Source organism: Chiloscyllium punctatum, chromosome 10 (genome assembly GCF_047496795.1).
Source record: "Chiloscyllium punctatum isolate Juve2018m chromosome 10, sChiPun1.3, whole genome shotgun sequence".
NCBI classification, from domain to species: domain Eukaryota; kingdom Metazoa; phylum Chordata; class Chondrichthyes; order Orectolobiformes; family Hemiscylliidae; genus Chiloscyllium; species Chiloscyllium punctatum.
In genome coordinates, this window is record NC_092748.1 from 34,795,569 (window position 1) to 34,812,638 (window position 17,070).

Here is a 17,070-nt window from a genome sequence, read left to right on the forward strand (position 1 = left end):
TACCTTGAGATTGGGCATCTATGAAGCACTGTGTGCCATCAACAGCAGCAGAACTATACTCCAGGATGTGGGTATGACTGACAAGGCCAGCATTTATTGCCATGCTTATTAATCAGAGGACAGTTAACAGTCAACCATCTTGCTGTAGTCTGGCGTTACATATAAGCCAGGCTAGGTAAGGATGTTACATGTTATTTCCTAAAAGGACAGCCGTGAAGAGATAAATCTATAACTTGTGTAACTTGGAGTGCAAGTTTGGTGAGCAAATAGCTATGACAGATTCGAATTTAATGTTAGATGCCGAGATGGCTCAGAAGGGATAGGATCAAGCACGATGTTTCATTTCCTTATCATCACAGATAGAATCCTCTGTAACTGTGATAAATGAGGAAATTTTGCACTTGTTGCATGGACACAATTTGGCCGATCTTTACAGCATTCACCCTGTATTGAACAGAAGCTGAATTGTCAAGATGCTCCAATACTTGGAGCATGAAGTCTTAGCCCCAAACAATCAATAAAATGTAAGTCTCAAAGAACTCTGAAAAGAAAATCACTTAAGCCTATGTTTCAAAAATAGGTATTTTTGTAAAGACGTGGATGAGTAATCCTAGAACTCAGCAACGGAGAGGCCTTTTTAGCTGTGAGGATCTGAAATGCGAAGAAATGCACAAGAACAGAAGTGTTCCATTTCACATCCTCTTCAGCTTCGTTGCTTTATATCTACCTTCCTCATGCTTCTGATCTGCTGTGCTTTGATATAGACTGTTCCCCTCATTCACTCCTTCTGGGAAAATGAAGTACTTCCCATTTCGAGCATTCCCACTGAGAACACTCTGGTTATGGATTACAGGGCTAAATACAGGGTTTACCTTGATGTAATCAATATGAATAATGTGCCTCATTCTTAGGTGAAATTTCACTCAACTGCATTGCTATTCACTACCATTTGGACATTAAGAAAGAATCAAGCATAAGCTCTGATTTGGATAATTTGGAGTTGGATCTTACATCTGTCAGAGATTGGAAAAAATGTTTTCACTAAGTGGCTGTTATGCATGTCCCAAATGATCTAACATGTAAGTTGGAGAACAGGCAGTCTCCTTGGATTCTTGGTCAGGATATGATGAAATATCATGGGAAGATCACAAGGAAAAAGAATTAAAAGTGTAGCAAACCCTATCTTTGTGCAGATGAACGGCAGTTTTCTCTTCTATTTTGGTTCTCCGAATTACGACAGATGGTGCTGTAAGACTAGCCTTTTGATTCAACAAGATGAATCAATGGAAATTGTGCAGTGTGAAGATGTGCAGGCAATGTAAAATAAGTTTGGGCAGTTTCCACTAAAGTCCCATGGCCTGGGATGTCCAATAATCAGACAGTTGATCTGCAGTGTTGATGAGAGTTGCTTATTGGAATCCTGCAGAATCCCTGACATTGGTAGGAATTGCTCAGGAAATTGACAACCTCCACCACCCTGGGACCTGACACCCCTCAATCTGCAGGACCAGGGCCCCCCTTATTGTTCGAGGAGAAAGTGAGGACTGCAGATGCTGGAGATCAGAGCTGAAAATGTGTTGCTAGAAAAGCGCAGCAGGTCAGGCAGCATCCAAGGAACAGGAGAATTGACGTTTCGGGCATAAGCCCTTCTTCAGGAATGAGGAAAGTGTGTCCAGCAGGCTAAGATAAAAGGTAGGGAGGAGGGACTTGGGGGAGGGGCGTTGGAAATGCGATAGGTGGAAGGAGGTCAAGGTGAGGGTGATAGGCCGGAATGGGGTGGGGGCGGAGAGGTCAGGAAGAAGATTGCAGGTTAGGAAGGCGGTGCAGAGTTCGAGGGATTTGACTGAGACAAGGTTGTGGTTGGAGGGTTCCTAGGCGGGATGAACTCAGATTTCTCCAGTTTCCTCACTTCCCCTCCCCCCACCTTGTCTCAGTCAAATCCATCGAACTCAGCACCGCCTTCCTAACCTGCAATCTTCTTCCTGACCTCTCCGCCCCCACCCCACTCTGGCCTATCACCCTCACCTTGACCTCCTTCCACCTATCGCATTTCCAACGCCCCTCCCCCAAGTCCCTCCTCCCTACCTTTTATCTTAGCCTGCTGGACACACTTTCCTCATTCCTGAAGAAGGGCTGATGCCTGAAACGTCGATTCTCCTGCTCCTTGGATGCTGCCTGACCTGCTGCGCTTTTCCAGCAACACATTTTCAGCCCCCCTTATTGTTGAACACAAGAGCCCACCACTCCCCATTTGGATACAATATCCCCAAGCCACCATAACCTACCCAAAACACTCCATCACTTACTTGGTCTGCTTCCCACGTTTTGTCCTTGTATCCCATCCACCTGGTATCCTATTGTCCTGGCTCACTGACCACAAACCTACCTTACTTTCTTATCCTTTCACAGGAGCTGTCAAAGTGGCTGTCTGTGATGCTGGACATTTATAACAGAGAATAAAGCAACCACTGTTGTGGCAAACTATTACGGCAAACCACTGGTTTGATTCCCTTGACTGATGTGCACTATGTAGGACCTGGTCACATGATCAAAACTGGCTACTGATTATTTCAGGAATGAACCAGAGATAAGTCAGTCTGGGGACAACAGAACATTAGGGGAAGTAGGGAAGCCTGCCTACTATAACCAGTCAATCCAGCCAGAGACAGAGTGTCTAATTTATCTTTGCCTTCAAAATGTTTTTCTACAGGAACTTGTACACATCTTTCTCTGGAAACCCAGAGACCTCCAATTTCCATTTATCTCCATAAAACCGTGAGAGAAAACTCATCCAGGCAAGTAACACATGCATCTTTAAGGATTAAATTAAGCATGTGACATGCTCCTTATTCTATCTAAATGTTTGCTTTATCTCTCAAATTCATTTTTACTACTGCATTTGTGTGTGTGTATGTGTGTTTCTGTATTTGAGGGAGCAATTTCATTGCTTTTACATTTCAGGGTGTTTTGTAAATAGGTGTTTACCTTTTGCTCTGATTTAAATATACCAGAAAGCCTGTCTCATGTCTAATATTAGTTGTTAATATGAATTCTTACTAAAAGTCACAACATTCAAAAGACATTTAAAACACTCCCATATATTCAGCTCGTTGCAGGCAAACGATGAGAAAATATATCATATCTCTCTACTATCTTTAACAGAACAAAAACTCTAATGGGAAAGGATCTCCATCCAGAACATGGCCTAGAATGTTTAATATCTCTTCATGGACTTGTTCATATGGACACAAAGACAATGTGACATTCATGTGGCAACTGGCAGGTGTACAGACAGAATGACACAGTATGTTTGTTGGCTGCACAGCCTTTGGGAGAAGTGGAAAATTAACATTTGCTAAGCCAATCAATGCTAGTCAGCACATCTGAAAGGAGGCAAATCTGGTTGCAGACACTAGACAAACATCACAAGTGGAGAAATAGTTGTAAGAGGAATGGAATGATCAGGCTGTCTCTCCAACAGATCAGGACCAAGGGAAAGAATTTCTATTTCCCCCTCGGGTTTTGGGAGCCAGGAGGTTCACCAGGCATCTTCTCGACTGCAAGTAATACAGTGTTGCAGAGGAGCTCAATGCTTACTCCCAGGAGACGGATCCAATAATTCAGTGACCTCATCAGTGCTGTAAAGATAAAAAAATTACCATGTACTTTATAGGATAGCCCAAAGGAAGGATTGTCACATGAAGATAAATCAATGTTTAGGCACCAGGGGAGGGGAATAATGTGGCACAAGTGAGATTACATGCTAGCCTTATTGAAGAGGTTTCAAAAGCTGAATTAAGTACCCATTCTTCTGAATGGGCTGATAGGGATATATCAGGAATTTCAAGTTACTGGCTGTGTGATGATTCAAAGCATTGAAGACTGCAGCTTCACATATGTTTAAGCTGCACATTATCAGCTGGGAGTACATCTAGAAGGCGAATTAAAATAGAGCACAAAAGACAGGCATTAAGGTGCTTGCATTGCGGTGATGTTCAATCCTTCCTATTGTAATCCTATGGAAGAGAATTTTTGGTGCAATTTTTTCTGAATTTGATATTTTATTGAGAAAAACCCATAGTGCTAGCTGAAAGAAAGCAATTATGTGGTGATAATGAGAGTGATGGTGAGCAGGGTAGCCTAACTATTGTTGAAAGATGCTTCATACGAAATGCTTTTAGATGAGTGGCTCCTGTACAGACTCATGAGGGGAGAATCTTTGTTGCAAAGAACTAGATTGCAATTAATTGCGTATTTGGAATAAAGGTGAACTATAGCATTATAACAGGATGAATTAACTAATAATGCTATCTGGATGCTGAGTACAAAAGTGGAACACTTTCCATTGCAAAAAATGCTAGGATGAAGGCAGGGAGTTTGTAAGGGTACTATGAGTGTAATTTTCTGTCTCCTACATTCTGGGGAAGTCAGTAATTCCTCAGTCCAATTACATACTGCTGCCACTTTGAACTGTCCCTTATGTGATCAGCTACAGCTTGGAAGGAGTCCAGAGTAGTCCTCGCCATGGTTTGAGGCTCCAGCTGTGGTTGCAATAAGTGACATAGCTTAACAGATCGCCTCTTTTGTGAAACAGAGATACAGGAGGAACTGCCCTTCAGTGATGCTGAGCTCTTAAGACTGCTCCCACTGCAAGAATAGTCTATTGCTGGTGAATGCTCTCCTTCTCCCAACTGCTCCTGTCATCTTTGCTGCTTCTCAGCACTGTGATGAACCCTTTAAATGGAACACTTACAGGGTCCTTCCTATCTTTTGATGCTATTGCATTCTGGCTGAATTCATCACATGTTACGCCAGACAATGAGGCAAATCTATTCCAAAAAAGGGTTGAAAAACAAGGAAGAGCCTTTATTTCAATATTAGAATGAACGTTTTAAATGCATTGTTGCACCACCACCTGGAGATTGATGGAGAATCCTGACCCAATAAGGTGGGTTAGTACAGAATGGGTGTGTGCAGACCAGCTACCAATTTGGATTAAATATGCCTATAATATGGTCAAATCTCTAAGCTAAAACAAGCTGTCTGACTTAAAATGGCTGAAGAATCTTAGAAGATGCACTTGTATTAGGCTACCCTGCTCACCATCACTCTCATTATCACCACATAATTGCTTTCTTTCAGCTAGCACTATGGGTTTTTCTCAATAAAATATCAAATTCAGAAAACATTGCACCAAAAATTCTCTTCCATAGGTGTGCAATAGGAAGGATTGAACATCACCGCAATGCAAGGTTCAGACATGTGCTATAACTGATGAGAGAATTCGATGCTGCCATCATCGTATTAATAAGGAAGATCATATCTCTGTTGTGTCTTTTATGGATAAGCACAAGCAAGATCGCCAAAAGATATAAATTAGAAAAAGCAATGCAGCTTTCTGCTGAATTGAAAGTGTTAATACTCACTGGGTTATGTGCAGTGATGGTGATGTTACCTAACCTATCTGTGAAGTGAAAAAATATACTAATTTCAAGGGGTTATCAAAAGTACTTTGTTAACCTCAAAAATTAAAAAAAAAAGTCAATCTGAGCCATATTTTTGGGAAATACATGCAATCCCTTTCCTCCTTCTGAAATTTCTAGTGGAGATGAATCTGGTGACACGAGAACAGTACAAGGGATTTCATGGAGGCTTCTCATCGTAAACCTGCCATGTATTTTTAACTCTCGCTATCAATAATTCATGAACCTGGATTCATTCAGCCTTCCAACTTCTATTTTTAGCCAGAGAAGCAATCCCTTCAGGAACTCAGAAGTGCTAGCTAGCCAGAAGAAAGGTTAAAAAATTGCCCGCATGCACAAATCCTTTGAGCAAACAAGCAGGCTTCAATTTATGTGCAGTCATGACTCTTTCAGACAGTTTGCAAACGAAAGGAAGGATTTATTCGAATTACTGAAACCGTCTTTCTCATTTTTCGACTGCCACATATTATCTGGGAGGTAATTACAAGAATCTGCAAATCAATTATTTCTTCCCCTTCCATGCTCTTGAAACTGTGGTATCAGCATGTGCAGAGAAACCTGCCCTGTCTGTGTTATTGATGAGGCTAGAGAGATGGGAGAATACATCCTGCTATTTTTAGCTCTAGTATCAGCCAGAGTCCCTGAGAGACTTGCAGAGCTCCAGGACAAGCTGCTGTTATTTTAAGCTGTGCCAGGTATTATTAGAAACAGTCTGTCAGTACTCATTTGAAGCAGAAATACCTTTTAACTCCCAACAGTAAAAGCCCTAGCACTGCACAATTATATGTTTCTAAATTTGGTTGCTTTCAATCTCGCAGACTAATGGCAAGAAAATCCTTCAGAAATGCCCTGTCTGATTTCACCACCATTATAAAATATCGTTTCCCATCCCCCCCATTATCCATTTCATGCTGTGCTTGTCAGTGATGAATAATGTCAGCCACATTTTGCAGCCCTCATGCTTTCTTTTGTATGAGGTTTGCAAAAAGACAGATTTTTATCTTTAATTTTTATCCATCCTTCTTCCCTCCTCTCTTATACACACTGAATCAAAGTGGTATAGTGGTCCAGTGATTAGCACTGCTGCCTCACAGCATCAGGGACCTGGGTTCAATCCCAGCCTTGGGTGACTGTCTGTGTAGAGTTTGCACATTCTCCCCATGTGTGCGTGAGTTTCCTCCAGGTCCTCTGGTTTCCTCCCACAATCCAGGTTAGGTGGATTGCCCATAGTGTTCAGGGATGTGTAGGTTAGGTGCATTAGTCAGAGGTAAATGTGGAATAATAGGGTAGGGGAATGGGTTTGGGTGGGATACTCTTCAGAACATCAGCGTGGACTTGCTGGGCTGAAGGGCCTGTTTTCACACTGTGAGGATTCTAATCTATGAATCGAATCTGTGTGATTTAAGGAAACAATCTGAAGTGCTCTTCAGCTGGTTGTGAGGAAAAGGATGCTGAAGAGAGAAATTACACTCAGTGATATAAGGTGTGGCTGAACGTATAGAGACAAAGTGGCTTAGGATAGGAGCCTCAGAATGCAGGGCCAGAGTCAGTTTGATTACATGAGATTTTTGAGTCCAACTCTTTCTGTTTCTTTTTTCCTTAGCCCAAATGTTTCAAGGCCATTGGGCCAACCCTACATCTAGTCTAAGCTGCAATCACTTATCTCTGCATCAACTGTGCATAGACTACTAAGCTATAAGGAAGCTCAAGAGTTTGTCCCTCACACAGTTTATAAATTGTGGGATTTGTAAATTTGAAAAACACCCAAGAATACATCTAAGATAGTTTAAGGGCATGAACTTACATCAGCATCATTCCCCTCTCGCAGGTTGTAGGTCAAGTCATGCTGAATGTCCTCAATGAATTTCTGCGCGTATTCAGGGTACAGCTCCAGTACTTCCCTCAGACCCTTCAGGATAATGTACTGCAGATCACAGTAGGTCAGAGCCTTCACGTTTGCATTGGTCTTAATCACTTGGTCCTTTGCCAAAAAGTCAGAGCCAATCAAGTCGCCTTTACCTGGATAGATGAAGAGAAACCCCAAATCAATAATTTTCTGAATCTCTCTGGGCCAACTATTGGAATGCATGCAAAATCAGAAATGCAATAGACGAGGTTCACTGACTGAATCCAATCTGCTCAAATTTTGGAATTACTAAATATCTTATTATTTATTTATTTATTTATTCCACCGTTACTGTGCCTCTGGAAATATGCATTCTTACTGAACAGCAAAATGTACTGTGGAGTTGTTGTTGATTCAGCACCAAGCATCTCATTTTAATAAAACTTTACGAGCTTTTGTTTACTATTTGGTGTTGGTGATACTTTGAATAAAACATGTCACTGGCTAGCTCTTTGGCAGACTGTTGTAGTACAGAGGGATCTGTGAGTCCTTGTAGATAAACCACAAGAGGTTAGTATGCAGGTACAACAAATAATTAGGAAGATGAAAGGTAAGTTGGTTTTATTGCAAAAGGGATGTAGTATAGCGGAGATGTCTTGCTAAAACTACAGAAGACAGTACACAGCAAATAGTCTGGCAGCTGGCTTATTCTCTGCATACACTTGGCTTTTTCCTTTGATTGATATTTTCACTGCACATGGTAAGTGGGATAATTTCACAAAGATTGAATGGTTTGGATTCTCCTCAGTTTGCTTCTTAATTTTAAGTGATATCGGTACAGGTAAGTGCAGCAAGTTAATAAGCACCATTTCCTGGATATGCCCTGGATATATATAGTCAGACATAACCATTCAAGACAGCTGGCAACACAACATGGTGTTGTGAGCAATGGGTATGTGAGTGTTTTCTCACCAATCAAGTTAACAGATACAAAGCGGTGTTTGATTACTGGTTGCAATACTCTTCTGGATCTTTGAACAGCCTTATGATCGAGGACTCTGGGATCTCCCTGGTACCCACTGCTGAATTTCATGTTGCATGAACTTGCTGGACTGCATCTTGATGTTCCTTACCTGAATCCTCATTTGGTTCCTCATCCGGGAAGACTTGACAAAAAAAGTTGCCCTCATCTCCTAGTTTTCTACCTCTTGCACAGCCAAAATGTGGACTGCACGTCAAACAACAATGAAGAGGACCTGAATTTACTGTAGAGTAGCAAGGTAAAGGGTTGATCATTTAAGATTGAACTGAGAGAAATGGGTGGGCGCATAGGTAGGGGTGATGGATGTCAGGTGAGGGGACAGTCAGATCAGGACACGTAGGTTTGGGGTGCGGTTGATTTGTCAATTTATCAGTAAGGTAGTTGAGCCAGGTCAAGAAGGGATTGGGTCTGTTTCAGAGGATATTCAAGAGTTAGACGGTTCTCTTTGTGCGGGATGAGCAAACAGGTCAGAGACTGGTGACTGGGAAAGTAAGGTGAGGAGGTGATGGTAAGTTGCTGAGGTACCAGACCAGGTTTTAAAGTGTCCAACACTTTTGGGTGCATTATCCAGGAAGGTACTAAGTAAGTGCTTATTAATCTCCAACTCCAGTTGAGGATCAGGGACATTTCCAGAAGGTCTCAACCAGTTGACAAATTACGTTGGAAAAAGTGAGGACTGCAGATCCTAGAGATCAGAGTTGAGAGTGTGGTGCTGGAAATGCACAGCAGGTTAGGCAGCATCCGAGGAGCAGGAGAATCAATGTTTCAGGCATAAGCCCTTTGTCAGGAATGACAAATTACCCATTGCAAGATTAAACTTTCCAGTGCAATTTCCACAAAGGCTGGTGCATTTGCACCTCCACATCTTCTGTTGTTCTTCTACTTTCTGGAAATACAGAGAGCAGTGGATTTGGGCCACATGAATCTGCTGACCTGCTGTTTAATTTACAGTTTTAAAGTTCTGAGGATAATTCAGTGACTTTTATAGCATCACCAAACAAGCTGGGAAAAGTAAAGGAAGAGACAGAAAGTAGTGCAAAATGAGACACCCTGGGTTCCTGGTATGGCAACTGTACCATTCAAGATCAGAGACAGTGACAGAGAGCGGTGAACTCGACCCAGACAATTACAAAGGCCAACCTCCCATCTATACAATCCATCTACCAGGCCCGCTGTCAAGGAAAGGCCGGCAGCATTCTCAAAATCCATCCCAACTTGGCAATTTCTTTTCTAACCTCTACCATCAGGAGGAAGGTACAGAAGTCTGACACACACACACACACACATACACACACACACACACACATACACACACACACACACACACACACAAACACACGCATGCACCAGCCAGTTTCGAAACAGTTTCTACCCTACTGTTGTTAGAATACTGAATGGACTCACAAACTCTTAACATTCACCTGTGCAGGGTACCTGTGTTTTTGTTTTTGTTACCTATCATTTACTTACCAATGCTACTTAACTATGCAATCTACCTGTATTGCTCGCAAGAAAAAAACTTTTCACTCTGCCTCGGTACACGTGACAATAAATAAATTCAATTCAATTCCAGTTTCTTTTTTGCTTGTACACTCTCTACCATGTTGTTGCCAAGGTGTAATGGACAACACCAGTTTGATGCTCATTACAATCTTGGACCAAGCATGGACAAAAGATTTAAACTCCAGAGGGCAGGTCAGAGTGACTGCTGCTGAAATATTGGGAGTGGGGTATACAATGACAAAAATGCAATTGAATGTTAAGGGTTAGATTGCAGAGGGTCAGATTCTCTCCTGTTGGAGCTGGTCATTGCCTGGCACTTACATACCATGAATGTTAGTGGTTTCTTATAAGCCCAGTTCTGAACATTGTCCAGGTCTTGAACACGCACTGCTTCAGTATTCAGGGAGTCATGAATGGTGCTAAATATTATTCAATCCTTAGCAAATATCCCCGCTTATGACCTTACGATGGAGGAAAGTTGATTGATGAAGCAGTTGAAGGTAGTTGGGCCGAGCACACTGCCCTGAGGAACTCCTGCAGAAATGTCCTGGAGCTGAGACAATTGAGACCCCACCAACTGCTTCAGAGGTGGGTTACCACCAACTGAGGTGCATTAACACAGAATCATGATTGAGGACCTCTATATTTCACAAAAACTGTTGGAATTTCATTTGAAAAAGTAATGATTGATGGTGGATCCTTTCTTGTGAATTTAAGCAACAAATTTAATCTTAAATTTTGGGAGCACCCTGGATTAACTTCTGCAGCTTGTAACATTTTCTCAGGTGGATTATTTTATTAAAACAAGTGTTGGCAATTCCACAAAAACAGCAAAGGAAGAAATTTGATATGAAACCTATGCATTGTTATCAATATTCACAGTAGCGTATGGGTTCTGGTCTCATTCCAGCTGACAACATCAAGAAGTCAATGTTCTGAAACAGATAAGTAAGTAAATTAACAGTTTAAACTTTCATACCTACATCAGAGAAGGATGGATAAAAGCAGATTCTTTGGCATTTCTTTAAGTACAGCATTTGCATGCAAAACTGTCACCAAAATTGTTGCTCAGATGTTTTTCCGAGGTAAGGTTAAGCTATGCTACTGTAGTTTTCAACATCAAAGATTTTTAAATTATTCCTAGGTTCAGATTAACTCTACAGAGACATTTAAATCCTAGGTTTTTAATTTTCTGTGTGATCATTGAAAAACACATTTTAACTTTCCCAGCAAAACAACATTCCAATTCTTTAAAATCTGACTATTCGCTGAATGCTTGGTGTTTATTTGTGGGACATTTATTCCATGAAAGTGTAGTTTGTTGTTAGGAAGAAAAACATTTGGAGCCATCATGTTTTCTGTGCGGCCACTTTGATGAAGTGGGACTGCTTTATTCACTGTTGCTGGCTGGCTAGCATTTTATTGCCTGTCTCAAGGTACCCTTGAGAAGGTGTTGGTGAGCTGCCTTTTTGAACCACTGCAGTCCACATGCTGCAGTTTAACACACAACGCCATTAGGGAAGGAATTCCAGGATGTTGACCCAGCAACACTGAAGGAAAGGCAATATATTTCCAAGTCAGGATTTTTGAGAAGATTTGTAGCTCAGGTTGAGGCTTTGGATGTAGATTTGCTCACTGAGCTGGAAGGTTCATTTCCAGGCATTTCGTTACCCTACTAGGTAACATTATCAGTGGGCCTCAGGCAAAGCAATGCTGAAAATTCCTAGTTTCTATTTATATGTTTGGATTTCTTTGGGTTGGTGATGTCATTTTCTGTGGTGATGTTATTTCCTGTGGTGAAGTCACTTTCTGTTCCTTTTCTCAGGGGGTGGTAGATGGGGTCCAACTCGTTCGTTGATAGAGTTCTGGTTGGAATGCCATGCTTCTAGGAATTCTCATGCATGCCTTTGTTTGGCTTGTCCAAGGATGGATGTGTTGTCCCAGTCAAAGTGATGTCCTTCCTCATCCGTATGTGAGGATACGAGTGAGAGAGGGTCATGTCTTTTTGTGGTTAGTTGGTGTTTATGTATGCTGGTGGCTAGTTTTCTGCCTGCTTGTCCAATGTAGTGTTTGTTACAGTCCTTCCACGGTATTTTGTAAATGACATTAGTTTTGCTTGTTGTCTGTGTAAGTTAGGATGGCAAGTAACTTGGAGGAGAACTTGCAGGTAGGGGTGTTCCCATGTATCTGCTGCTCTTGTCATACAGGATGTAACTGGTCGTGGGTTTGAAAGGTATTGTCTAAGGATCTTTGGTGATTTTCTGCACTGAAACCTGTAGACAATACACACCGTTACTACTGAGAATCAGTGGTGGAGAGAATGGATGTTTGTCGATATGGTGCTAATCAATTGGACTGCTTCATCCTGGATGGTGTCAAACTTTTTGAGTGTTGTTGGAGCTGCACTCATCCAGGCAAGTGGGGTGTATATTTCATCACACTCCTGACTTGTGCCTTGTAGATGGTGGACAGGTTTTGGGGACTCAGGAGATGAGTTACTTGCCACAGTAATCTTATCCTCTGTCCTGCTTTTGAATGAATGAATAACTGAATGAATTTACTAATGAACAAATGAATGAACTAGTTTTATTGTCACATGTACTTCAATGAGTACAGTGAAAAGTTTATAAGCTTCCACCTACAGTGCCAACTTCTGCACAAAGGTACCAAAGTACAACTTCTTCAGTTATCAATTAGGTATGGTGTAACAATTAACATTAGTTAATACATTCATTCATTCAAAAGCAGGACAGAGGATAAGATTACTGTGGCAAGTAACTCATCTCCTGAGTCCCCAAAACCAGTCCAACAACACTCAAAAAGTTTGACACCATCCAGGATGAAGCAGTCCAATTGATTAGCACCATATCGACAAACATCCATTCTCTCCACCACTGATTCGCCTGAAATCAAGAGATGCAACAGTTTGGCTGGAGAATGGCAAGTTCTAGAGCATAAGTATTTGGTACAATTGCCCGAATGTTGTCAGGGCCTGTAGTCTTTCCAGTATACAGTGTCTTCAACATCACTTGATTTCACATGGAGTGAATCGAATTGGCTGAAGACTGGTATTTGAAATGCTGGGCACCTCTGGAGGAGGCTGAGATGGATCAATCCACCCAGCTTTTCTGGCTGAAGACTTTTGTGAATGCTTCAGCCTTATCTTTTGCACTGATGTGCTGGCAGATATGAGTAAACAGATGACAAAGAGTGGCAGAATACAGTACTCGGTTTTGTAATATTTTGATGCTACTTTGGATCTTGCAACATTGTGTTTGAAGCAACTAATTTCAAAAACGTTTGGCTTCTTAGATTTTCAAGGTTTTGTTTAAGTATATTCGTGAGAAAATTTGATGAGGTTTGGATGGGCAGAATAATTGTGTTGGGGAAGAGATCATAATAAAAAGAGGGTAGGGAAGAAGTTTGTCTTACCTGACCCTTGTGGGGAATTTGTAGTTACTATATACAGTGTTAAAGATGCCACTGATCGATTATCCACTGACAGTTCGCATACTTATAGGTCAAACTGCTTTGTGAGAACCTTGGATATTAATTGGGTGGGACCCCCTGATTAATCACAGTATAGAACATGGGATTGGCGTTCTTCGAGCAAAAAAGAGTTATGAGAAGATTTCAATAGAGATGGCCCACATTATGAACGATTTGTCAGAGTAAATTGGAGGAATGGTTTTCAGGAACAGGACTGGGGTATGGGGGTTGGACTCATTGATCAAATGGCAATTGGCTAAAGACTAGAAAGGAGATGGGGTAATTTTTCTTTTGTGCAATGAGTTGTGATCTGGAAAGCACTGCTGGGAGAGTGGTGAAAGGCGATTTAATAGTAATTTTAAAAGGAAAATTGGGCAAATATTTGAAAAGCTAAAATATGAAAGGCAATGGCGAAAAGTCATAGGAGTGTGACTAATTGGAAGACTCTTCAAAGAACCTGCAAGAAATGAAAGGCCAAATGTCTTCTTTACAGTTATATCATTCTTTTAGAATGAATGACTTGTACTGATCAAGTAGATAACTTTTATCAATTCTTTAAAACATCAGCTATACAAAAGGATTTGGTTCTCCTAGCAGGAAACCATTCTCACAAAATTGGAGATAAGATTATGATATTGCTGCTTCAATTCTTTGAATAATAGCTTCTCTACCAGGGGTGTAGGATTACAGTACTACTCCTATAGTTAATAGCCCCTTTCCTCTCAGTTTTTCTCAATGTATGTACCTAGATAAAGTTAGACACTCTCAATGCTTCCAAGAGTTTGGATGAAGTTCAGCTGCTATATTTGTCAATACCACAAGCACTTGAAATAGGAGCCCAGTTGTGATAGAAACACAGCAATGAAGTGATAAAATCATAAGATCATTATGTTCACTCAGTGAAGAGACATATTGATTTCCTGAAGGTTGAAATGATTCAAAAAGATGGATGTCACATTAACACAAGAAAGTAGACCCTTTTAAACACTTCCAAGGCAAGATAAGGATGTTGATAAAAAATCTAATTTTCTTTATCCAGTATTTAATCAAGATCTTCACATTTTGATGATAATTATCAGATGTAAATGCCCTTAGAGGACAAGTAAAATGATTTCCCAAATACCATTTTGTTTTTGTCATTGCTGATGCACCACACTACTTCAAGGCAATTGAGAATTTGAAATCAATAACAACTTAAGTTGTGCAACTTCAGGCTTCATCAGGCACCACACATGTAGACACGAGCATATAGGCGAACTCTTTTCTCACAAAATTAAGAGAACTATTTGAGTGTTCAGTTTGCAATGGGTTAAAAAAGCATCTGACTTGCCTGTAGCTGTCCTAGTAACAAGCAAACGAAACTCAGTCTGTGCTCCAACTATTTGCACTGATAAGCAGGCTGTCCCCTCTCTTTTATGCATGTTTGGTTAAGATATATGAAAGACCAGAAGACATTTATTACTTAACTGGTGACTTTAGGATTAAGTAGCCAATCCCACTTTTGTGGAATGGCTAGGAAAACATAAATTGGAGCAAATTATATCACTGAGCCAGCTAATGAAAACACCAATTCCGGCTCCTAACATATCTTGGAGGTGTGCAATAATAGACAAAAACAAAATATTAAATTTTGATAGGAAATACAGGCAACACATGTGCCCTGAAAATTGTGCTGAAATAGCTACAGGTGAAAAAGATGTCAGGATTCTTAAAATGTCTGACCGTGGCACAATAGAAGTTAACAAAGCTAATAGACTGTTGAATTATGGTATCAAAGCAATTGATCTTAAGTGATAGAAAGTTACAAACAGACTACATAATGTTCAGGTTAAACATCATTGCATTCAGTTCTGGTCACTGAGATATACGGGAGATATTCGGTTGTCAGAGAGAAGAACCACAAGGTTGACCCCTAGCCTCAGTACCTCAGTTATTACAAGGAACCAACAAAACTGGGGATATTTAGATCTGAAATGGGAAACTCAAAAAGTTTCACGTATAAGATTATAAATAGTACAAAAAAAAGTATAAAAAATTTGAACTAAGGAGGTAGAACAAGGGAGAGAAGGTGTGGATTACAGGTTTAAGAAAATGACAGATTGATGTTAGCAAGCCCATCTTCACACAAATTTCTGAAACAGACGCTCAGAACACTGCAAGTAATAGCCTGGATCCACTTCATATCAATTTGGGGCTGTAACGAAGAGGACTTAAGGATCATTCTGTATGGGTGCATTCAAATGAGCTAAACAGATAATTATCTATTTATCCATGTCAATACATGGTCTGGAATCTTATGAGGTCCTGAACAACGTTGGCTTTAATGAGAAATCTGGAAGAACCACATGAGAAACTGAGAAAGGTCTTTCTCAACTTCAAGGGCAACAAGTTGTGGTTTCCAACAGAGTTCCAGATGTTGAGAATGAGATTTACCCAAGGGCATGGCAAGATGTCTATGAAGGGGGATTATTTCTTGTCACCACTCTCATTATTACAGAAGCTCACCTCATTAATAGACACATTCCAATTCTACCACCTGCTGGACGATACAAAACCGAGCATTCCCAACATGAAAGTCAGAGTCGTCAGCAGCTAATTGTTTGCTCCACCAGTCTGCAATCTTGTACAGTCAGCGCCAACATCTCAGGGCATGCTCCAAGCCAATGGCCATGTACAACCCATGTCAATGAATGCTGACATCCAACACATGCCAACTTCTCTGCATCATCATGGTACATTTCCAATTCATTTCCAGGATGATTCTGCATTATTACACTCCAATTTGGGCCACAATGGCATCTCTCATTACAAATCTTGACTCTCTGCAACGTGATGGCCCCACACTGAACAATGATAATGTGCTGGGCTACACTGGGCATTGGGAAAGAGTAGCAATGACTTAGACAAGCTTGTAAGATGGGATCTCCCCATGGACTAGCGGGTTTTGTGGCTTGACACGTAAGTGGTGATTGGGGTAGGAATGTGCAGTTGTATGTGTAAGAAGGTTTCAATCATGCCACTTGTGTGCAGTGAGAAGCACTAGTTTTTGGCTGCTGTGTCACTATGTTGATGGTAAAGGGCAATTCTGGACTGTCGACACTTGGCCAGGTACTTGGCTGGCTTTCAAAGATGTCACCAGCGCTGGAAATGATGGTCTATTTCAGGATATCCCAGCAGTGGTCGTTTTTTTTCCGGCTTCAGTGAGGGGTAGAATCCGAGGTAAAAACAATGACTGCAGATGCTGGAAACCAGATTCTGGATTAGTGGTGCTGGAAGAGCACAGCAGTTCAGGCAGCATCCAAGGAGCTTCGAAATCGACGTCTCGGGCAAAAGCCTGATGAAGGATGCTGCCTGAACTGCTGTGCTCTTCCAGCACCACTAATCCAGAGTGGGAGAATCCAGCTAGTATCAGATGAGAGGGGTGCCATAGTAAGTTGTTAATGGGGTGCATTTGAGACATTAGTAATGAGAAAACCAATGACGCTCCAGGGAGAGAAGCCCTCCATGAAACTTGACAAAAATCACATTTAACCAAAATACATCATGAGATTCAGCCCATGGTTTCTCCATTCATTATTTAAAGTAAACTGTTTAAGGAATGAAGATAAATAGAAGTAAGAGAGAGTCATTTTTTTTTTAAAACACTGGTCCTTGTTTGTGTGTCCTGTTACAATTCTGAAAAAGAATCATTTAAAGAAAGTAAGGTG

General features: G+C 41.0%; 1 protein-coding gene across 1 annotated transcript in view; it reads right to left on the reverse strand.

Moving 5' to 3' along the window:
* The window catches only part of kcnh3 (potassium voltage-gated channel, subfamily H (eag-related), member 3), a 688,912-nt gene that overhangs the window by 58,006 nt on the left and 613,836 nt on the right, over window positions 1–17,070 (reverse strand). Inside the window, exon 11 of the mRNA XM_072578888.1 lies at window positions 7,288–7,502. Coding sequence (XP_072434989.1) covers window positions 7,288–7,502 — 215 coding nt within the window. The remainder of the gene's footprint in view (window positions 1–7,287; window positions 7,503–17,070) is intronic.